At 49.2% G+C, this 24,211-nt stretch overlaps 2 protein-coding genes across 3 annotated transcripts in view; one reads left to right on the top strand and one right to left on the bottom strand.

Annotated features, from left to right (window-relative positions):
* ccdc166 (coiled-coil domain containing 166) overlaps positions 1-5,149 on the top strand; it is a 31,119-nt gene extending 25,970 nt beyond the window's left edge. Inside the window, exons 7-8 of the mRNA XM_055664860.1 lie at positions 932-1,108; positions 4,506-5,149. Coding sequence (XP_055520835.1) covers positions 932-1,108; positions 4,506-4,979 — 651 coding nt within the window. The 3' untranslated portion in view covers positions 4,980-5,149. The remainder of the gene's footprint in view (positions 1-931; positions 1,109-4,505) is intronic.
* Positions 5,150-6,596: 1,447 nt separating this feature from the next.
* Positions 6,597-24,211, bottom strand: part of sema4f (sema domain, immunoglobulin domain (Ig), transmembrane domain (TM) and short cytoplasmic domain, (semaphorin) 4F) — a 155,218-nt gene continuing 137,603 nt past the window's right edge. Inside the window, exons 11-14 of one of the 2 annotated variants that reach the window (XM_055664859.1) lie at positions 22,879-22,988; positions 17,322-17,470; positions 12,884-12,945; positions 6,597-10,822 (exon numbers count right to left, since the gene is read on the bottom strand). In XM_055664859.1, the coding sequence (XP_055520834.1) occupies positions 10,203-10,822; positions 12,884-12,945; positions 17,322-17,470; positions 22,879-22,988 (941 nt within the window). In that variant the 3' untranslated portion in view covers positions 6,597-10,202. Of the gene's footprint in view, positions 10,823-12,883; positions 12,949-17,321; positions 17,471-22,878; positions 22,989-24,211 lie in introns of both variants that reach the window. The other variant, XM_055664857.1, reaches the window with a different exon arrangement.

The raw sequence follows: 24,211 nt of genomic DNA on the forward strand, positions 1-24,211 counted from the left end.
CGGAACCTTGTTGAACGCCTTACTGAAGTCCATGTACACAACATCTACAGCTCTGCCCTCATCAACCTTTTTGGTCACGTCTTCAAAAAACTCAATCAGATTGTGAGACACGACCTCCCATGCACAAAACCATGCTGCCCCTATCTCTAATTAGCTCATGCCCATCCAAATGCCTGGAGTATTGTGCGCAGTTTTGGTCTGGTCTCCTAATTTGAAGAAGGACATTCTTGCTTTTGAGGGAGTGCAGCGTAGGTTCACCAGGTTAATACCCGAGATGGCAGGACTGACATATGATGAAAGATTGGGTTCACTGGAATTTAGAAGGATGAGAGGAGATCTTATAGAAACATATAAAATTCTTAAAAGGATTGGACAGGCTAGATGCAGGAAAAATGTTCCTGATATTGCGGGAGTCCAGAATCAGGGGTCACAGTTTAAGAAGCAAAGGAAATATTTCCTTTGCTCCATAGATGCTGCTGCCCCCGCTGAGTTTCTCCAGCACTTTTGTCTACCTTCGATTTTCCAGCATCTGCAGTTCCTTCTTAGTCACAGTTTAAGAATAAGGGGTTGGCTGTTTAGGACTGAGACGAGGAAAAACTTTTTCACCCAGAGAGTTGTGAATCTGTGGAATTCTCTGCCACAGAAGGCGGTGGAGGCCAATTCACTGGACGTTCAAGAGAGTTAGATTTAGCTCTTTGGGCTAACGGATTGAAGGGATATGGGGAGAAGGCAGGAACGCGGTACTGATTGTGGATGATCAGCCACGATCACATTGAATGGCGGTGCTGGCTCGAAGGGCTGAATGGCCCACTCCTGCCTCTATTTTCTATGTTTGTAAAATGGAACCTTAGGTCTGGCTATTGAGGGAAGGCGGTGAAAGGGAACTCCTGAGTGAAACTCTTTGTGTCGTCTCTCGCCCTCCCCACGGCAGGAGCTGCGCGAGCTGCAGCTGAACCGCATCAAAGAGCTGGACGAGGAGGTGATGGATGCTCGGGCCCAGCACTCTCAGAACCTGCACAACCTCAAGGTCAATTTCAACAAGGAGAAGAACGAGTACAAGCAGAACGCCAAGCGGATGGTCAAACTGCTGGAGAAGGAGGCCAACAAGGTACAAGGCCGGGGTCTCTGCCACTCCCAACACCCGCACATCCCTTCCTTCCCACACAGCCAAAGAAAAGGAATAGGTGGTCTTTTTTAAGATTGTTAAGGGCTTGGACACGCTAGAGGCAGGAAACATGTTGGGGGAGTCCAGAACCAGGGGCCACAGATTAAGAATAAGGGGTAAGCCATTTAGAACGGAGACGAGGAAACACTTTTTCTCACAGAGAGTGGTGAGTCTGTGGAATTCTCTGCCTCAGAGGGCGGTGGAGGCAGGTTCTCTGGACGCTTTCAAGACAGAGCTAGATAGGGCTCTTAAAAATAGCGGAGAGAAACATAGACAATAGGTGCAGGAGTAGGCCATTCGGCCCTTCGAGCCTGCGCCATTCAATATGATCATGGCTGATCATCCAACTCAGTATCCTGTACCTGCCTTCTCTCCATACCTCCTGATCCCTTTAGCCACAAGGGCCACATCTAACTCCCTCTTAAATATAGCCAATGAACTGGCCTCAACTACCTTCTGTGGCAGAGAGTTCCACAGATTCACCACTCTCTGTGTGAAAAATGTTTTTCTCATCTCGGTCCTAAAAGATTTCCCCCTTATCCTTAAACTTGTTCTGGACTTCCCCAACATCGGGAACAGTCTTCCTGCATCTAGCCTGACCAACCCCTTAAGAATTTTGAGAAGGCAGGAACAAGGTTGTGGATGATCAGCCATGATCAGATTGAATGGCGGTGCAGGCTCGAAGGACCGAATGGCCTACTCCTGCACCTATTGTCTATTGTCTATTATATGTTGGCTGTTTTCCTGTGGCAGCGTGAAGTGTAAGACAAAATTAATGTAGGCCCCAGCAAGCTTTGAACCAGCAGGAGGAGTACTGTGGAGATGTTGTCAAGCTGGACAAGGCGCAGATGAGATTTACGAGGATGTTGCCAGATCTAAAGGTTCTGAGCTATAGGGAGAGATCGAGGAGACTGCAACTCTGTTCATTGAAGGGTGAGGGGTGATCTTATAGAGGTGTATAAAATGATGAGGAATAGATTGGGTAGGTGCAGTCTAATGCCCAGAGTAGAGGAATCAAGGACCAGAGGACATAGGTTTATGGTGAAGGGGAAAAGATTTAATGGGAATCTGAGAGGTAACCTTTTCACACAAAGGGTGGTGGGTGTAAGGAACCAGCTGCTGCAGGAGGTAACTGAGGCAGGGACTATCCCAACATGGATAGGGCAGGTTTGGAGGGATATGGGACAACCGCAGGCAGGTGGGACTAATGTAGTTGGGCCGAATGGCCTGTTTCCACGTTGTATGACTCTATGTCTCCATAACTCAGTGGGTCGAGCAACATCTCTGGATTGAAGTGATGGGTGATGTTTCTTGTCGAGAAGAAGAGTCCCTGATTTTGGATGATCAGCCATGACAATATTGAATGGTGGTGCAGGCTCGAAGGGCCAAATGCCCTACTCCTGCACCTCTTTTCTATGTTTCTATGAACCGACCCGAAACGCCACCTGTTCCTTCTCTCCAGAGAAGCAGCCTGACTCGCTGAGTTACTCCAGCATTCTGTGTCTTATGTTCAGCCAAAGCAGACAGCTCCTCTACAACCTTCCCTCTCTCATTCCCTTGCCCCCCTCCCCATCCCTGTGTGCACACATATCCCGGTTCAGGGTGGGCACAGCTGTAATGTTGCTGCCTTACAGCGCCAGAGACCCAGGTTCGACCCTGACCACGGATGCTGTCTGTACGGAGTTGGTACGTTCTCCCCGTGACTGCATGGGTTTACTCCAGGTGCTCCGGTTTCCTCCCACATTTCCAAGGCCGTTCAACTTTGCGGGCTGCGTTAAAGATTGTAAATGGTCCCTAGTGCGTAGAAGAGTGCTGGTGTGCAGGGATCGCTGGTTGGCAGCGACTCGATGGCCTGAAAGATCTGTTTCTCGTGCTGTGTCCCTAAACTAAACTAAATGTCTGGCGAAGAGTCTCGACCCGAAACGTCACCTCTTCCTTTTCTCCAGAGATACTGCCTGACCCGCTAAGTTACGCCAGTATTTTGTGGTCTACAAATTAAACGCCACCAGCATCTACCATTCCCGAGTCTCCTATCTACCTTTATTCCCCCCGTCCCTTTCTATCCATATGGTCGTGGGATAGGAGTAGAATTAGGCCATTCGACCCATCAAGTTACTCCGCCTTTCAATTATTGGCTGATCTATCTCTCCCTCCTAACCCCATTCTCCTGCCTTCTCCCCTTGATCTGACACCGGTACTAATCAAGAATCTATCTTTGCCTTATCCTTCCCTTTGCATTTACATTTAGTTTTCATTCACAGTGTGTGGATACATGATCAGGGAATAACGTTTAATGCAAGGTAAAACCAGCAAAGTCCCAGGGTCACCAATGAGGTAGATAGTAGTTCAGCACTGCTCTCTGGTTGTGGGTAGGATGGTTCAGTTGCCTGATAACTGCTGAGAAGAAACTGCCCCTGAATCTGGAGGTGCGCGTTTTTTTACACTTCTGTACCTTTTGCCTGAAGGGGCGAGGGGAGAAGAGGGAGTGGCCGGGGTGAGACTGGTCCTTGGTGATGCTGCTGGCCTTGCTGAGGCAGCGTGAGGTGTAGATGGAGTCAATGGAAGGGAGGTTGGTTTGTGTGTGTGATGGTCTGGGCTGCGTCCACAATTCGCTCCAATATCTTGGATGGAGCTGTTCCCAAAACAAGCTGTGATGCATCCCGATAAAATGCATTCTTCAGCGCATCTGTAGAAGTCGGTGAGAGTTAAAATCGAGCCATGTACATTATATAGATATATGAAAAGGGAATAACGTTTAGTGCAAGGTGAAGCCAGTCCAATCAAGGATAGTCCGAGGGTCTCCAATGAGGTAGATAGTTCAGGACCACTCTCGAATCGTGGTAGGATGGTCGAGTTGTCTGATAATAGCTGGGAAGAGGCCATTGGAACGCTAATTTCCACTAGTGGGAGACTGGGACTAGAGGTCATAACCTCAGAATTACAGGGTGTTCTTTTAGGGAGGAGATGAGGAATTTCTTTAGTCAGAGGGTGGTGAATCTGTGGAATTCTTTGCCACGGATGGCTGTGGAGGCCAAGTCAGTGGCTTTGTAAGGCAGAGATAGATAGATTCTTGATTAGTGCGGGTGTCAGGGTTTATGGGGGGGAAGGCAGGAGAATGGGGTTAGGAGGGAGAGATAGATCAGCCATGATTGAATGGCAGAGTAGACTTGATGGGCCGAATGGCCTAATTCTGCTCCTATCACTTTATGACCTTTATCAACAAACTTGGATTGTTTGCTCTGGAGATTTCGAGGCTGAGGGGAGACCAGATAGACTTGATGGGCCAAATGGACAAATTCCCTCTGACCTTATTGAGCATAGACTGTGTGTCCCCCTACAGGAGGCAGTGACCTGCCTGATCCATCACATTGAGGCGATCAAGGAGGAGAACCTGGACCTCCGGGAGGTGCTGGTGTGCCTGATCCGTCGGTCGCGGGTTCTGCTGCGGGAGCAGCAGCAGGAGCTGCAGGAGCAGCAGAGCCAGCTGCAGCGGGAGCGGGAGTACTGCAGCAAGCTCAAGACCCTGCGCTTCCGCAAGCACCTGGACGACTTCCCGCCCGCCATCGCCGAGCCCGACAAGCCCAGCGCCCACGAGCAGCCCAGGTCGCCGCAGCGCGCCGTGACTCCGGAGCGCCAACGTTCCCAGCGGATCTCGCCGGTGGTGGCGGTGGCGGCGGCAGCCTCGCTGGACGACGTGTGGGACTCAGACGAGGAGGAACCCGATGAGGAGGAGCCCAAGGCCAGCAAGAAATCCGTCAAGGCGGTGGATGAGGAGATGGAGGAGGATGATGAGGAAGCAGACGACGATGACTAGAGGCTGGGACAGACCCACGGCCAACACAGGTAGCTCCAAGCCCAACAAGGTCTCCAAAGCCAAACCACAACCCGCCCTCCACACGACCGCTCTTGCACTTTCAATGCTTTTCCAGATTCTGTATCAATTTTTCTCTCTCTGTCGATGAATATTAAAATTACTGCACCGTTGGTACAAGTAATCACTGGGCCTGTACCCGGCTGGCGTGTAGAAGGATGAGCGGGAACGTCATCGAAACGTACCGAATAGTGAAAGGCCTGGATGGAGTAGATGGGGAGAGGATGTTTCCACTAGTGGGAGAGTCCAGGGCCAGAGGCCACAGCTTCAGAATAAAAGGACGTTCCTTTAGTAAGGAGATGCGGAGGAATTTCTTCAGTCAGAGGGTGGTGAATCTGTGGGATTACATAGATACATAGACAATAGGTGCAGGAGTAGGCCATTCGGCCCTTCGAGCCTGCACCGCCATTCAATGTGATCATGGCTGATCATCTATTCCTCCCATGATCATTCTGTGGAGTGTGGGAGGAAAGAGGACATGATTTGAGAATTAAGGGACAGAAGTTTAGGGGCAACATGAGGGGGAACTTCTTTACTCGGAGAGTGGTAGCTGTGTGGAATGAGCTTCCAGTGGAAGTGGTGAAGGCAGGTTCGATTTTATCATTTAAAAATAAATTGGATAGGCATATGGACAGGAAAGGAATGGAGGGTTATGGTCTGAGCGCAGGTAGATGGGACTAGGGGAGAATAAGTGTTCGGCACGGAGTAGAAGGGCTGAGATGGCCTGTTTCCGTGCTGTAATTGTTATATGGTTCTATCCCGGAGAAAACCCACGCAGGTCACGGGGATAACGTTCAAACTGACCCCATAATCAGGATCGAGCCCCGGGTCACTGGCGCTGTGAGGCAGCAACTCTACCGCTGCCTCTGCGCCACCGTGCCGCCCATTCACATGATTCACAATAGCATTTCATTATTTTTTTAAATACCACAAAATAGTAATTTATTTAGAAACAACATTGGATAACATGGCAGCGAAGACTGAAAATCTTCCCTGCAGCCAATATTAACATTGGAACATTTCCTTCTGCCAGAGTGCAACAGGAGCTCAGCAACTGGGTGAAGCTGATGCATTGTCATATTGTTGCTCAGGCAGCGTACAACGGGTTAGATACACAAACAAAACCTCAGATACCTGAAACGGTGCAATCGTACAGAAATTCACATAAAAAGGTAGTCGTCAACCGCGGAAATATAAAAAAATCTAAACAACCATTTAAGAATTAAGCTTAGTCGCGCCCACCCCAACTCTAAACCCTAACTTTCTCCACTCCCCATAAGGCACCTGAATGCATTGGGCAGTATTTGCGTTCAGCAGATCATTCAGTGCCCTACCATCCCACCAGAGGCCATGCAAGATAGACACAAAAAGCTGGAGTCACTCAGCGGGACAGGCAGCATCTCTGCAGAGATGGAATGGGGTGATGTTTCGGGTCGAGACCCTTCTTCAGATTGAAGAAGGGTCTCGACCTGAAACGTCACCCATTCCTTCTCTTCAGTCTGAAGAAAGGTCTCGTCTGAAGAAGGGCCTCGACCCGAAATGTTACCCATTCCTTCTCTGCAGAGATGCTGCCTGTCCCGCTGAGTGACTCCAGCTTTTTGTTTCTACCTTACACACACACAGACAGCTTTTTCTGTCTATCTTCGCTTTAAACCAGCTTCTGGAGTTCCTTCCCACACAGCAGCGTACACAGGTGGTTTAATGAGAGGGTAGCTGAATGGGACTTTTTCGTGCCCCCAATGGACACCCACATGGCTTGTACCACTCGGCAGCAACTGGAATCACAAGCCTCTGACGTTATCTCCTGATGAATTCACTCTCGTCTGTACTGCTGTCTCTATCTTGGTGCCTTCTGTTCTCTCAGGGCCAAAACCAACCAGGCACAACATCACTGCTCTCTCACCCATCAAAGTAGACCCACATCATTTGCCCCCTCACTGCACAACATCCCGCAGCTCCCCTCCCCCCTCCCCCCCCTTTAAAAACCTTAACTTAAAAATGTTTAAACTTTCCCAAACCTGCATCAAGTAGAATAAAAGATTCACAATTCATTGAGTTAAGATCAACACCAGCGAGCAATACTGGGAAGGCTCAGGGTTTTTCATTGAATACTGATAAAGATGAGGAATAGACTCCAGTGTCAGGGCTGCGTAAAACCGCACACCTCTGCTTATTTTGTAACAGCTCTATCTCCAGATGTGCTTGTACACATCCGGCCAAGGTGGTCTCAATAATGTCCCACCTAAACTTGGTAAAGAGCAACCAGTGGCACAATTCCACACTCTGCCAATCCTATGTGGGTGCAGAACTCCAAAACACTTAACGATGGACACAAGTTGCTGGAGTAACTCAGCGGGACAGGCAGCATCTCGGAATAGAAGGGATGGGTGTCGGAAGGAAATGCAGATGCTGATTTAGAAACATAGAAAATAGGTGCAGGAGTAGGCCATTCGGCCCTTCGAGCCAGCACCGCCATTCGTTGCGATCATGGCTGATTGTCCACTATCAATAACCCGTGCCTGCCTTACATTGAAGATAGACTACAAAATGCTTGAGTAACTCAGACAGCATCTCTGGATAGAAGGAATGGGTGCCGTTTTGGGTCGAGACCTTTCTTCAGGCAGATTCAGGGGAGAGGGAGACGGATAAAGAATGTAAGGTGTGAAAACAAGACGTCAAATGTGACAAAGTTCAGGAGGAATATAGATTTGACCAATGTTAGCGAGGGAGAACTGGGATGGAGGAAGGGATGCATAGAGGGAAAGTAAGGGTTACTTGAGATTAGATGTCAATATTTATACCGCTGGGGTGTAAGCTGCCCAAGCAAAATATGAGGTGCTGTTCCTCCAATTGGGTGGGAGGGTTGATGACGTTACGGAATGTTTCAGGTGTCGGGGGTTATGGGGAGAAGGCAGGAGAATGGGGTGACGAGGGAGAGACAGAACAACCATGATTGAATGGCGGAGTAGACTTGATGGGCCGAATGGTCTAATTCTACTCCTATCACTTATGAGACCCTTCATCAGACTGAGGTAAAACACCAAAGGTGGAATGTTACCTTTAACCAGATGGCAAATGATTTAAGACGAGGAATACATTTTACACAATGACCCACTATTTCCTCAGGAGGTTAATATAAGAGCATGTAGGGTGGAATGTAGAATGAAAAGGCATTTTGTTATCATCCAAAGTTTAAAATTATGCCTAAATATTGGGAATTATCTCAGGCCAGCCAATGGTGGAGGAAATTTGATGATGTTAAAAAAAATCTTTTAGAGGAATTTGTACAGCATATCATCTCCGCTAACTTTTATGAACCATGCTTAGCTAATGGATAACATAGGTGAATGAATTAGAACATTTGAGAGACACGAAAAACTGGAGTGACTCAGCGGGTCAGGCAGCATCTCTGGAGAAAAGGAATAAGTGATTTTTCGGGTCGAGACCCTTCTTCAGTTTCGAGCCGAAACGTCACCTATTCCTTTCCCCCAGAGATGCTGCCTGACCTGCTGAGTTACTCCAGTTTTTTGTGTCTATCTTCGGTTTAAACCAGCATCTGCAGTTCCTTCCTCCTTCATTAATTCGTTTAGATGAAGACTAACAGTTTGGTTATTCTCGTTAGGTCCCCAACATTGGGTATATGGATGGAGAGATTTGTTGAAAAAATGTAGCAGTTCTCAATTGAAACGCTTACCAGCATTCTTTGTTGTTGACTTAAAGAAGCACAGAGTGAAAGCGTGAGCCTTGTACTGATACATTATATGGAGAGGGCTTTGCTCAATATCATCCTGAAGACAGCAGTTCGGCCCTAAAAAAACCCAATGGTTTTCTTGGCTAGAGCTGTCAAGAGAGAACACACCCACCCATACACATTTTGACCCTGGGCTATTTACCCTGGTGGGGAAATATTCAAACTCCAAACATCAATTGCAAAGCAATCTCTAAATACCAATACTAAACTGGGAACAACGCCTCAAGAAAACTCCAGTGGGCCGTATATTTATAGTGGTTGCACGAGTCAGCATTACAGTCCTTATAGCGGGAGCACAAGTCCGCACTCCTAGTGGTCTGAAGAAATCCAAAGGCGTTTACAGTGGAGAATCGAGAAGCTGGCAGTGGTAATTCTGTGACTTTCCTGGATTACATTACAAAATAATTGGATGCATCTTCCACCTGCTCGTTACATTCCCCCCCCCCATCCACCAAAGAGCTGAAATGATTCCCAGTGGTCACAGAACAGAAATATTTGCTCCGTGGAAAGGGTTATGAGAGCTTGAATATCATGGAATGCATCGACTGTTCAGAAAATCAACTTGTACATATTTTAAACAATCTCAGCAACCTCAGTGTTTAATCCCACCGAGCGCCAGTGATCAGTTTTGTCTTGTACGTCTGCTAATGTTGCCAGAAGGTGCCAGTCCTGTATTGGTGCCGTTCCTCAAACATGACCTTGGTCATGATCCTCTGCACAATACATTGCGGAAGAAAGCCACTTGGCGTTTTGCCCCTGTGCCAGGGGTTTGGAAAGCGTTGTCCAGCTAGTCTCCCTGCCTCTCCCCTTCATCATGTCCCTCGTTGTAGTTGGATGGGACGGGACATTTGAGCTTAGTCACAATGCTTTGACAGGCAGTGGTCACTGGAGCAGAAATCGTGGTGTTAACATTGAGTCTTCTTGCTCAGGGTCAAGATAGCTCACTGATATCCTAGACTGAGATAGATGGATTCAGCAGAGAACACAATACCTCCATTGTCCCAGGTAATACAGCCCCCAAGCATCCTTCCAAGTGGGCTTGTGTTATGCAGAAAACTAGGCATATTTATTCACAAAATCAGATCTTTTCAAATTTTTTTTGGCGTTAAAAATAGCCAACGACTTGGGTTGTCTAATTAAGGGTCGGAGTGCCCTCACGATGTCTCAACAGCGCAAGTGTAACAAAACGGTGTTGCAAAGCCCGCCCGTTGTACTGAAGGAGGCAAGGACTCTGCCAAGCACGAAGCTGGCGTGACAACAGCTGCGGGGAGTGGGGGTATCCTGAACTCTACACTTTCTTACCAGGAAGAATTAAAGGCGACACCACAAACACAATAAAAAAGATAGCTGTGAAGCAAATTGCTTGGCCACTCTATGAGGACACGTGTTGCCAAGAGCTTGCGTCTGTGGGTCCATTAAATTGAGGTTTCATCCTGGCACGATATGATGGAGATGGTGTGGTTTCTCGGGGAACCCATGTTCATTCCATTCACTGCCTCCTCCTTGTTCACATAAATCGCCTCTTTCTCACTGGTTCCGTTTAAACTCGCATCACTCTTCTGGGAGATGGCCAAGGGCCGATCTTCGTCGGGAGTGTCCAGACTGTAAGCGGCGGTGTCCCGCGACACGTCTTTGTACTCCCTCTTGCGGCTGCCCTTGGACGCCAAGCTTTTCCTGCACCACGGGCGGCCGTACTTGTGCGCCACCACGCCGAGAATAATGCCAAGGGCCAGGAAGGCGAACATCAGGAGGTAATTGACAGAGCTTGTATTATTCTTCACGGGATCAACCGAGGACCCAAACTCCAGGCTGTAGAAAGCTTCAAGAATGCTCACGCCTTCCTCGACACACGCGCACTTGTACTCGCCCACAGTGCTCTCCGTGGCCGTGATGTGAATGCCTCCCGCGTTGACGTCGTTGCTCACGTTGCCGTTCGACATTGCCCAGTCACACGTGGACCAGGCGGAACCGGGGCGGCACTGAAGAAAAACCGTGGTCCCCTTCACCGCTTGTACTACCAACGGAACAGCTTGGTCTGGGGAGAACAAAAGAAAAACATCAGCTGTGGGTTCGTGACACTAATGGACAAGTTCACGGACAGAATTGGGATTTACAGAATTTGGGAGCAAAGGCTAAAAGCACTTTTCAGGCAATGAAATGTTGCTGAGCAAATGGATCCAGATGTTCAAGCACATAGAGCCAGAGAACGATACAGTGTGGAAACAGGCCCTTCGGACCAACTTGCCCACATGTCCCAGCTACACTAGTCCCACCAGCCTGCATTTGGCCCATATCCCTCTAAACCTGTCCTTTCCATGTACCTGTCTAATTGCTTCTTAAACGTTGCGATAGTTCCCTGAAAGTGGCGTCATCAATAGATAGGTGGTGAAGAAGGCATTTGGCACGTAGTCCTTCATCAGCCGGGGAATTGAGTGTGTAAGTCGGGGTGTTATGTCAAGGTGTTATGTACAAGGCGTTGGTGAGGCCACTCTTGGAATACTGTGTTCACTTTTGGTCACCCTGCTATAGAATGGAAAGCGCGCAGACAAAATTCAGGACTGGAGGGTCTGAGTTGTAGGGAGAGGTTGGGAAGATTGGAACTTTATTCTTTGGAACGCAGGAGGCTGAGGAGCGATCCTGTGGAGGTGTAGAAGATTATGAGGGGAATAGACAGGGTGAATGCACAGTCTTTTACCCAAAGTTTGGATACAAGAACTGGGCGGCAGAGGTTTAAGATGAGAGGGGAAAGATTTAACAGCAGGAGGCAGTGAATATAGGATAAAGGAGCAAAGAGGTCCTTCTGCAGTTGTACAGGGCCCTAGTGAGACCACACCTGGAGTATTGTGTGCAGTTTTGGTCCCCTAATTTGAGGAAGGACATTCTTGCTATTGAGGGAGTGCAGCGTAGGTTTACAAGGTTAATTCCCGGGATGGCGGGACTGTCATATGCTGAGAGAATGGAGCAGCTGGGCTTGTGCACTCTGGAGTTTAGAAGGATGAGAGGGTATCTCATTGAAACATATAAGATTGTTAAGGGCTTGGACACACTAGAGGCAGGAAACCTGTTCCCGATGTTGGGGGAGTCCAGAACCAGGGGCCACAGTTTAAGAATAAGGGGTAAGCCATTTAGAACGGAGACGAGGAAACACTTTTTCTCACAGAGAGTGGGGAGTCTGTGGAATTCTCTGTCTCAGAGGGCGGTGGAGGCAGGTTCTCTGGATGCTTTCAAGAGAGAGCTAGCTAGGGCTCTTAAAAATAGCGGAGTCAGGGGATATGGGGAGAAGGCAGGAACGGGGTATTGATTGTGGATGATCAGCCATGATCACATTGAATGACGGTGCTGGCTCGAAGGGCTGAAGGGCCTACTCTTGCACCTATTGTCTAATGAAGAAAGCGAATGGCCGGCAAGTAGCAATGTCTATCATAGAATTATTGTCATATAGCGTGGAAACAGGCCCCTCCGCCCAACGTGTCCTGATGAAGGCTTTTATGACCACCCTATCTACCTGTGACGCCACTTTCAAGGAGCTTGCACTCCTAGATCCCTCTGCTCTACAACTCTCCCCAGGGGCCTACCATGCACTGTGTAGGTCCTGCCCAGGTTAGACGTTGCAAAATGCAGCACCTCACACTTCTCTGTATTAAATTCCATCAACTATTCCTCCGCCCTCCTGGCCAATCGATCCAGATCCTGCTGCAATCGTTCACAACCATCTTCACTATCTGCAAAACCACTCACTTTTGTATCATCAGCAAACTTGCTAATCTTGCCCTGTATCTTCTCATCCAAATCATTGATGTAGATGACAAACTGTAACGGGCCCAACACATAACCCTGAGGCACACCACTAGTCACAGGCCTCCAGTCTGAGAAGCAACCTTCCACCATCACCCTCTGCTTCCTTCCACAAAGCTAATTCATCTCTATTCATGGCCCTTCCGTATTGATGCCAGCGGTATTCCTGTCCCTGGGAATATATCATGAGTGCTAAGTGAGCTAGTAGTTTAATGTGCAAAATTCACATTGCTATCAACTTCAGAATTGGGAATAGAGAGATTTAAAATGTCAAGTAGAGACTTTGTCTTGTCAACTATACCTTTTGTATTTTTGCACAAGGTGTTCGCTTGTTGACTGTCAGACTCCACGCTCGGAAGAAATCTACTAAATATATAAAATTACCATTATCAATCAGGTTAAAAAACGTTCCAACATGTATCAACTGTCTTTAAGTCCAGTAACAACTCTACTCTTAAAACACAATTTACCAGAATTACTTTATGAAATTGAAACATTGCTCCATGGGACATTCACAACTCCATGGGAAATTAACAAGAAGGTGCGCAGCGGGTAGAGCTGCTGCCTCACAGCGCCAGAGACCCGGGTTCGATCTGACTTCAGGTGCTGTCTGTACGGAGTTTGTGTTCAGTCGTAGTCGGAGTCAGTTTCTTCCCACATTCCAAAGACGTACAAGTTTGTAGGTTAATTGGCTTGGTAGACGTGTAAATTGTCCCCAGTGTGTGTGGCAGTGTTAACGTGTGGGGATCGCTGGTCGGTGCGGACTCAGTGGGCCATAGGGCCTGATTCTGCACTGTATCTCTAAACTAAACTAAACTAAAACTAAGTAGTAAAGACTGGGCTTCCACTTTGGAAAGCGATGAGAAAGTATAAATAAGCTTACATAGGTCCATTCCATGATAAATATAACAGAAAATTAAAATAAATATAGTCATAGAGAGAAGGTAGACAAAAATGCTGGAGAAACTCAGCGGGTGCAGCAGCATCTATGGAGCGAAGGAAATAGGCAACGTTTCGGGCTGAAACCCTTCTTCAGACATAGTCATAGAGAAATATAGTATGGAAACAGGCCCTTTGGCCCAACTTGCCCACTCCGGACAAGGTCCCATTTTCACTAATCCCACCTGCCTGCATTTGGTCCACATCCCTCTAAACCTGTCTTGTCCATGTACCTGTCTAAATGTCTTTTAAACGTTGGGATAGTCCCAGCCTCAACTACCTCCTCTGGCAGCTTGTTCCATACACCCAACACCCATGGTGACAGCTGACTGGGCCCTCGCTGGGGCCCGGGTCGGCACCACGGTGGCCCCGGGAGAGGACCCGGTGTAGTGGAGAGGTGACCGATGATGCCGCCGAATGATGGACGAGACGGACACACAGGCCTCGGCAGCAGTGAAGCCTCGGCAGCTCAGAAGCCTCGGCAGCACAGAAGCCTCGGCAGCAGTGAAGCCTTGGCAGCACAGAAGCCTCGGCAGCAGTGAAGCCTCGGCAGCACAGAAGCCTCGGCAGAGGTGAAGCCTCGGCAGCACAGAAGCCTCGGCAGCACAGAAGCCTCGGCAGCGGTGAAGCCTCGGCAGCACAGAAGCCTCGGCAGCGGTGAAGCCTCGGCAGCGGTGAAGCCTCGGCAGCGGTGAAGCCTCGGCAGCGGTGAAGCCTCGGCAGCGGTGAAGCCCTCGGCAGCGGTGAGCCTCGGCAGCGGTGAGCCTCGGCAGCGGTGAGCAGCACAGACGCCTCGGCAGCGGTGAGCCTCGGCAGCGGTGAGCCTCGGCAGCACAGAAGCCTCGGCAGCGGTGAAGCCTCGGCAGCGGTGAGCCTCGGCAGCACAGAAGCCTCGGCAGCGGTGAGCCTCGGCAGCGGTGAAAGCCTCGGCAGCGGTGAGCCTCGGCAGCACAGAAGCCTCGGCAGCGGTGAGCCTCGGCAGCGGTGAGCCTCGGCAGCGGTGAGCCTCGGCAGCACAGAAGCCTCGGCAGCGGTGAAGCCTCGGCAGCGGTGAGCCTCGGCAGCACAGAAGCCTCGGCAGCGGTGAGCCTCGGCAGCGGTGAGCCTCGGCAGCGGTGAGCCTCGGCAGCGGTGAGCCTCGGCAGCGGTGAGCCTCGGCAGCGGTGAAGCCTCGGCAGCGGTGAGCCTCGGCAGCGGTGAAGCCTCGGCAGCACAGAATCCTCGACAGCGGTGAAGCCTCGGCAGCGGTGAGCCTCGGCGGCGATGCCTCGCAGGTGGACCTGTGGCCGATGAGAGCATGTGTGGGGGGGGGGGGTGCATCTCTATAAGATCACCCCTCATCCTCTTGTGCTCCAAAGAATAGAGCCTCAGTCTACTCAACCTCTCTCTATAGCTCAGATCCTCGAGTCCTGGCAACATCCTCGTATAGTCCGCAGCTATTTAGAATATACATTAATGATTTGGATGAAGGGATTCAAAGTAACATTAGCAAATTTGCAGATGACACAAAGCTGGGTGGCAATGTGAACTGTGAGGAGGATGCTATGAGGATGCAGGGTGACTGGGATAGGTTGGGTGAGTGGGCAGATGCATGGCAGATGAAGTTTAATGTGGATAAATGTGAGGCTATCCACTTTGGTAGCAAAAACAGGAAGGCAGATTATTATCTGAATATTGTCAAGTTGGGAAAAGGGGAAGCACAATGAGATCTAGGGGTTACACAGAAAAGCTGGAGAAACTCAGCGGGTGCAGCAGCATCTATGGAGCGAAGGAAATAGGCAACGTTTCGGGCCGAAACCCTTCTTCAGACTGATCAGGGGTGGGTGGGGACAAGAAAGGGAAAAGGAGGAGTAGCCGGAAGGCTGGAGGGTGGGAGGAGACAGCAGGGGAGCTGAGGAAGGGGAGGAGACAGCAAGGACTAACAGAATTGGGAGAAGTCGATGTTCATGCCCCCGGGGTGCAGACTCCCCAAACGGAATATGAGGTGCTGTTCCTCCAATTTCCGGTGCTGCTCGCTGTGGCCATGGAGGAGACCCAGGACAGAGAGGTCAGAGGCGGAGTGGGAGGGGGAGTTGAAGTGCTGAGCCACCGGGAGGTCAGCTAGGTTATTGCGGACCGAGCGGAGGTGTTCGGCGAAACGATCGCCCAACCTCCGCTTGGTCTCACCGATATAGATCTGCTGACATCTAGAGCAGCGGACGCAATAGATGAGGTTGGAAGAGATGCAGGTAAACCTCTGTCGCACCTGGAACGATTGCTTGGGTCCCTGAAAGGAGTTGAGGGGGGAGGTAAAGGGACAAGTGTTGCATCTGCTGCGGCCGCAAGGGAAAGTGCCCGGGGAGGGGGTGGACCGAGAGGGAAGGGAAGAATTGACAAGGGAGTTATGGAGGGAGCGGTCTTTGCGGAAGGCAGATATGGGGGGAGATGGGAAGATGTGGCCAGTAGTGGGGTCACGTTGGAGGTGGCGAAACTGACGGAGGATTATTTTTTGTATGTGATGGCTGGTGGGGTGAAAGGTGAGGACTAGGGGGACTCGGCCCTTGTTGCGAGTGCGGGGATGGGGAGAGAGAGCAGTGTTGCGGGGTATGGAAGAGACCCTGGTGCGAGCCTCATTTATGGTGGAGGAGGGGAACCCCCGTTCCCTGAATAGTGAGGACATTTCAGATGTCCTGGTGTGGAACGCCTCATCCGTGGAGCAGATACGGCATAGACGGAGGAATTGGGAGTAGGGGATGGAGTCCTTACAGGAAGCAGGGTGGGAAGAAGTGTAGTCCAGATAGCCATGGGAGTCAGTGGGTTTATAGTGTATGCTTCACTTACCCATGAGATCTAGGGGTCCTTGTTCATCAATCACTGAAAGTAAGCATGCAGGTACAGCAGGCAGTGAAGAAAGCTAATGGCATGTTGGTCTTCATAACAAGAGGAGTTCAGTACAGGAGCAAAGAGGTCCTTCTGAAGTTGTACAGGGCCCTGGTGAGACCACACCTGCAGTATTGTCTGCAGTTTTGATCTCCACATTTGAGGAAGGACATTCTTGCTATTGAGGGAGTGCAGCGTAAGATCACGAGGATGACGGGACTGTCATATGCTGAGATAATGGAGTGGCTGGGTTTGTATACATTGGAATTTAGAAGGGTGCGAGGGGATCTTATTGAAACATGTAAGATTATTAAGGGATTGGACACACTAGAGGCAGGAAACGTGTTCCTGATGTTGGGGGAGTCCAGTACCAGGGGCCACAGTTTAAGAATAAGGAGTAAGCCATTTAGAACAGAGATGAGGAAAAACATTTTCACCCAGAGAGTTGTGAATCTGTGGAATTCTCTAACTCAGAAGGAAGTGGTGGCCAGTTCTCTGGATACTTTCAAGAGAGAGTTAGATAGAACTCTTAAAGATAGCGAAGTCAGGGGATATGGGGAGAAGGCAGGAACGAGGTACTGATTGTGGATGATCAGCCATGATCACAGTGAATGGCGGTGCTGGCTCGAAGGGCCGAATAGCCTACTCCTGCACCTATTATCTATTGTCGGTACTCAAAACGTTTAGTGTTTTCCAAAGCGATAACAGTCATGGGGTCATAGTCACTGAATCATGTACGTAAAATAAGCCCTTCAGCCCAACTCATCCATGCCAACCAAGGTGCCTCGTCTATGCTGCTCCAATACCGTATGCCTTCTTTACCACACTAACTACTTGTGTGGCACTTGCAGTAAGCTATGAACTTGGACTCTGAGATCCCTCTGCATCTCTCTGCCGAAATCCAAGAACGATTTGATAGAGGACTTCAAGTGGCTACACACCTTCTGTCGTGAACACATTCCTTCTTCTCCTCATCCCAGCCACATGATAGAATCCTCGCCAGGAGACAGGCATCACAGCGGGAATACCGGCTGCAGTTCACTGCGGGAAACTGGACTATCCTGGTAGATGATCCGATGTAGACAAATCCCTGGAAAACAACAGAGCACAATTCACATATCCTCAACACAATTCATATAGTACATCAACGCCTCAACTTCCTTAGAAGGCTCAGGAAGTTCGGCATGTCCCCTACAACTCTCACCAACCTCTACAGATGTGCCGCAGGAAGCATTTTATCGGGATGCATCACAGCACGGTTTGGGAACAGCTTCATCCAAGACCGCAAGAAATTGCAGCAAATTGTGGACACAGCCCAGACCATCACACAAACCAACCTCCCTTTCATTGACTCCACCTACACCTCACGCTGCCTCGGCAAGGCCAGCAGCATCATCAAGGACCAGTCTCACCCCGGCCACTCCTTCTTCTCCCCTCTCCCATCAGGCAAGAGGTACAGAAGTGTGAAAACGCACACCTCCAGATTCAGGGACAGTTTCTTCCAAGCTGTTATCAGGCACCTGAACCATCCTACCACAACCAGAGAGCAGTGCTAAATAACTGTTCATCTCTTTGACAACGTTCGGATTGTAATCATGTATTGTCTTTCTGTTGACTGGTTAGCACGCAACAAAAGCTTTTCACTGTACCTTGGTGCACGTGACAATAAACTAAACTGAAACTGATATGAACTCCATTTCAGTGACCAATTGAAAGGCCTGGTTAGATTGGATGTGGAGAAGATGTTTTCAATAGTGGGAGAGTCTAGGACCAGAGGTCACAACCTCAGAATTAAAGGACATTTCTTTAGGGAGGAGATGATGAGGGATTTATTTCTTCAGAGGGTGGTGAATCTGTGAAATTAATTGCCACCAAAGGGTGTGGAGGCCAATGGATATTGTTAAGGCCTAGATAGATAGATTCTTGATTAGTGCGGGTGTCAGGGGTTATTGGGAGAGGGCAACATGGGGTTAAGAGGGAGAGACAGACCGGCCATGATTGAATGGTTGAGTAGACTTGACGGGCTGAATGGCCTAATTCTACTCCTGTCACTTATGAAAAGAAGTGATCACAGAGTTGACGTGGAAAAGCTTTTCCCACTGAGAGTAGGGAAGATTCAAACAAGGGGACATGACATGAGAATTAAGGGACTGAAGTTTAGGGGTAACATGAGGGGGAACGTCTTTACTCAGAGAGTGGTAGCTGTGTGGAATGAGCTTCCAGTGAAGGTGGTGGAGGCAGGTTTGTTTTTATCATTTAAAAATAAATTGGATAGTTATATGGATGGGAAGGGAATGGAGGGTTATGGTCTGAGCGCAGGTATATGGGACATGGGGAGATTATGTGTTCGGCACGGACTAGAAGGGTCGAGATGGCCTGTTTCCGTGCTGTAATTGTTATATTATATGGTTATAAGTGCTGCTACTGACACAGAGGTGGTATAAGTTTGCAGCAGAACACCAGACTCACGATGGCCCTTAGTTCATGGCTCCATGCAATGCAGTGCACTGGTTCTGCATGTAAAGATTGAGATTCAAGTGTGTTTAATGAGTGTGTGAAGTGACAACAGAACAGTTAAACACTTGTTGCAGTTTCATACGCCCATTAAGACAACAATACAACAAATAAATACACACCAATCAATAATACTGGGTAACAAAACCATTGTGCAAATCCCATAGTACAACCAAACAAAGTCCAGAGTTGACCACAGTTGCTGAGGGAGGTAGTGCTTAGTAAGAATGTCATTGTCCTATCTGGAAGACATGACAATAAAACTCTCTTGACGCTAAATTTAAGAGGGAGTTAGATGTGGCCCTTGTGGCTAAAGGGATCAGGAGGCATGGAGAGAAGGCAGGGATGGGATACTGAGTTGATTGATCAGCCATGATCATATTGAATGGCGGTGCAGGCTCGAAGGGCCGAATGGCCTACTCCTGCATCTATTTTCTATGTTTCTATGTTTATACCGTTCAGTTTAGTTTATTGTCACGTGTACCGAGGTACAGTGAAAAGCTTTTGTTGCATGCTAGATCAATACATGATTATAATTTCCAACGTGACCCCACCACTGGCCACATCTTCCCATCTCCTCCCCTGTCTGCTTTCCGTGGAGATCGCTCCCTCCGTAACTCCCCCGTCAATTCGTCCCTCCACACCCGAACCACCCCCTCTCCGGGCACTTTCCCTTGCAACCGCAGGAAATGCTGCACTTGTCGCTTTACCTCCCCTCCCTTTAGTCAAGGACCCAAGCAGTCTTTCCAGGTTTTGCAGAGGTTCACCTTCACCTCCTCCAACCTCAACTTTTGCATCCGCTGCTCTAGGTGTCAACTACTCTACATCGGTGAGACCAAGCGCAGGCTTGGCGATCGCTTCGCCCAACACCTCCGCTCGGTTCGCAATAACCAACCTGATCTCCCGGTGGCTCAGCACTTCAACTCCCCCTCCCATTCCCAATCCGACCTTTACACAAAAAAGCTGGAGAAACTCAGCGGGTGCAGCAGCATCTATGGAGCGAAGGAAATAGGCAACGTTTCGGGCCGAAACCCTTCTTCAGACAATGCTGCAATGTCTGAAGAAGGGTTTCGGCCCGAAACGTTGCCTATTTCCTTCGCTCCATAGATGCTGCTGCACCCGCTGAGTTTCTCCAGCTTTTTTGTGTAACCTTCGATTCTCCAGCATCTGCAGTTCCCTCTTAAACCCAATCCGACCTTTCTGTCCTGGGCCTCCTCCATGGCCAGAGTGAGGCCCACTGCAAATTGGAGGAGCAGCACCTCATATTACGCTTGGGTAATTTACACCCCAGCGGCATGAACATTGACTTCTCCAATTTCAGGTAGTCCTTGCTTTCTCCTCCCCTTCTCAGCTCCCCCTCAGCCCTCTGGCTCCACCTCTTCCTTTCTTCTTCCCGCCCTCCACCACTCTCACATCAGTCTGGAGAAGGGTCTCGACCTGAAACGTTACCTATTTCCTTTGCTCCATAGATGCTGCCTCACCCGCTGAGTTTCTCCAGCATTTTGTCTACCTTCAATTTTCCAGCATCTGCAGTTCCTTCTTAAACATGATTGCAATCAAGCCATTTACAGTGTATAGAAACATGATAAGGGAATAAGGTTTTGAGCAAGGTGAAGCCAACAATGTCCGATCAAGGATAGACTGAGGGTCGGTCACCTATGAGGCAGTTAATAGTTCAGCACTACTCTCTGGTTGTGGTAGGATGATTCAATATTCAAGAGCCTGATAGTTGCTGGGAAGAAGCCGTTTAGTTGAGTTTAGTTTAGATACACCACGGAAAAATGCCAACCAGTGATCCCCGTACACTAGCACCATCCTACACACTAGGGAAAATTTACAATTTTTACCGAAACCAATTAACCTAAAAACATGCACATCTTTGGAGTGTGGGAGAAAACCGGAGCATCTGGAGAAAACCCACACGGTCGAGGGGAGAGAATGTACAAACTCCGTACAGACAGCGCCCGTAGTCAGGATCGATCCCGGGTCTCTGGCGCTGTGAGGCAGCAACTCTACCGCTGCGCCACCGTGCCGCCCACATTCTTGAACCAGGTGGTCACGGTTTTCAAGAATATTGGACCTTCTTCACTGGCAGTAGCGAGATGTAAGTGTGGACAAGGTAGTGTGTTTCTTTGATGATATTATTCCAGTAAACAACGGAAAAAGAAGCTTTACATAGAACTGTCCTTCAAACGTTTATGTAGAGAGGCCTATTACATTCAGAGGCAGCATTTCTGGTATTCTTAGAGACTGAGTGCTACATCTTTCTGCCTTCCGCAGAGACCGTTCCCTCCGCAACTCCATAGTTAACTCATCCCTTCCCACCCAAACCACACCCTCCCCAGGTACCACCCATTCCTTTTCTCCAGAGATGCTGTCTGACCTGCTAAGTTACTCCAGCTTTTTGTGTCTATCTACAACCTTTAGAGTTAGTTTCACAGCTTGCTTCCTGAGCACATCAATTAGCAATTAGCCCAGCATTAAATTAAATGTCAAATATAAAAAAGACAGCAGAGTGTCGCAGTGGCGCAGATGTATAGTTGCTGCCTCACAGCGCCAGAGACCCAGGTTCGATCCCGGCTACGGGTGCTGTCTGTACGGAGTTTACACTTTCTCCCTGTGACCACATGGGTTTTCTCCGGGTGCTCTGGTTTCCTCCCACACGACAAAGTCATACAGGTTTGTAGGTTGATCAGCTTGGTATAATTATCCCTAGCGTGTGTAGGATAGTGCTAGTGTATGGGGTCATCGCTGGTCAACAAGGACGTAGTGGGCCAAAGGGCCTGTATCTGCACTGTTTCTCGAACAAGAGGATTCGAGTATAGGAACAAAGAGGTCCTCCTGCGGTTGTACAGAGCCCTAGTGAGACCACACCTGGAGTATTGTGTGCAGTTTTGGTCCCCTAATTTGAGGAAGGAAATTCTTGCTATTGAGGGAGTGCAGCGTAGGTTTACAAGGTTAATTCCCGGGATGGCGGGACTGTCATATGCTGAGAGAATGGATGGAGCAGCTGGGCTTGTACACTCTGGAGTTTAGAAGGATGAGAGGGCATCTCATTGAAACATATAAGACTGTTAAGGGCTTGGACACGCTAGAGGCAGGAAACATGTTCCCGATGTTGGGGGAGTCCAGAACCAGGGGCCACAGTTGAAGAATAAGGAGTAAGCCATTTAGAACGGAGCCGAGGAAACACTTTTTCTCACAGAGAGTGGTGAGTCTGTGGAATTCTCTGCCTCAGAGGGCGGTGGAGGCGGGTTCTCTGGATACTTTCAAGAGAGAGCTAGATAGGGCTCTTAAAGATAGTGGAGTCAGGGGATATGGGGAGAAGGCAGGAACGGGGTACTATTGGGGATGATCAGCCATGATCACATTGAATGGCGGTGCTGGCTCGAAGGGCCGAATGGCCTACTCCTGCACCTATTGTCTATAGTCAAAAGTAAAGTCTAAAGCAGATGCTGGAAATGGGAAGAAACGTCCTGTCCTGAGGCTGGATCTTGAGCACAACCGTCAAGGTAAAAATCTAACAAATATAATTCTTAGATCAACTTTTACAGAATTAAAACACTGAGTTCAATGAGTTCAATAGAAAATGGATCATAAATTGCAGAGGCGTGCAATGCAAAATGTATGGAACAACAAGACTGCTAAAAAGAAAATGCCGTCCATATTTAAAAAATAATGATATTGAATGTTTTTATTTACTACTAGACCAAGGGGGACCCGTTGGGTCCTGTCCCCTCAACGCGCAATTGTGGGGGGGAGGGGGGGGGGGGGGGGCCTTCGGCGTCACACACACTAACCAACCCCACACACAGACACACTAACCCCCCATTGATATTACATTAATATTATACATTCGCTCCTTTTACCCCATCCCCCGCCCATCCACTCCCACATGACCCCCAACTTTGCAGGCATGGCTAGAGGGGGGGGGGGGGGGGGGGTGAGGGGGAGGCAGCGCGTTCGGTTGATTGGAATCCTTACCTTCTGTAGTGCAATGTTCAGGACTTTCTCATCAGGTTTAAAGATGATATAGTCCTCCACCACAAGAACTTTGGAGCCACTCTTCACTGCTTTATGCAAATGTCCGGTTTCTGAATGAAAAATAAATACAAATCAAATGTTTTTTTCTTTATTTGAGCCAAATCGGGTCCCTCTTGAAATGATTGCAATATTAATTCATAACGAGCTTCCATTCTTTGGTTAAACGCTTCCTCATGCAGCAATCCATGCAGAACAGTGGTGGATTACTTGCAAAGTCTGTCAGCAATAGAGATAGATCACTCGGATAACAAGAGAGCTCCCCTGTGTTATTTCCACATGAAGCTCAAGGAGAGAGTTATTCCCTCTTTATGGGCCGATAGGTCACCCAGGCCCAATGTGGATGATGGCAGAAATCTGCTGCGTAAGTACACCTACCATTGAGATGGTGGGGTCAAGGAAAGAGCGTTCACGTCGCGGCCCTGTTTCCACCAGTCTTTCCACCGCCACGCACAAGAAGCGACAAGACAGACACCATTGTATGCAGACGCTGAGAAGTGTGTTCAACTCTGGGTGAACATTGTATTGTATTGTATTGTATTCAAATGTATTGTCATTGTCTCAATTTGAGACAACAAAATGAATTTCCCTTACAGGCAGTATCATTAAAAAAAAATCACAAAAAAATAATAATAAATAAATAAATAAATAATAAAACATATTAAAAATAAAATTGAAATTGAATTTTAAAAAAAGCACAAACACGGAAAGTCCACGACACAACATAACATAAATGGCACCAAGGTGAGGATGGCACCATAGTCCAGCCAGCCTCCCCTCCGTATTCATCCGTGGTCGGGGCCTTCCGAGCACCCGCAGTCGCTGCCCCGGGTGGCCCGATGTTCAGGCCCTCATGCCGGGCTGGTGGAACGCCGACGCCGAACCCCGACGGTGAACATCCTCCTCCTCAGCGGCCCGGACCTCCTGATCAGCCGCCTCCCGCTGCCGGAGTCTGCAGCTCCCGAGTCCGCAGGCCGAGCCGGGCAGAGCCACAGGACCCCGCGCTGTCCATCAGTGCCGCCCGCGTTGGGGGCTCCGCAAACCGCAGCTCCAGGATGTCGGTGCAGCAGGTCCAGCACTCCGGGCTCCAGACGGCGACCCCCGGTAAGGCATCGCCAGCCCCGCGATGTTCCAGCGCTGTCCCGCCGCTGCTGGAGCTCTGGTCGATCCCAGCAAGAAAGGCCGCGCTAATCCAGGTAGGTAGGCCGCTGTGGGGGGAGGGGGGGGCGAGGACGCGACTCGAATAATAGTCGCGTCCTCACCAGGAAGCGGCTGA

The sequence above is a fragment of the Leucoraja erinacea genome, chromosome 48, assembly GCF_028641065.1.
Source record: "Leucoraja erinacea ecotype New England chromosome 48, Leri_hhj_1, whole genome shotgun sequence".
NCBI classification, from domain to species: Eukaryota; Metazoa; Chordata; class Chondrichthyes; order Rajiformes; family Rajidae; genus Leucoraja; species Leucoraja erinaceus.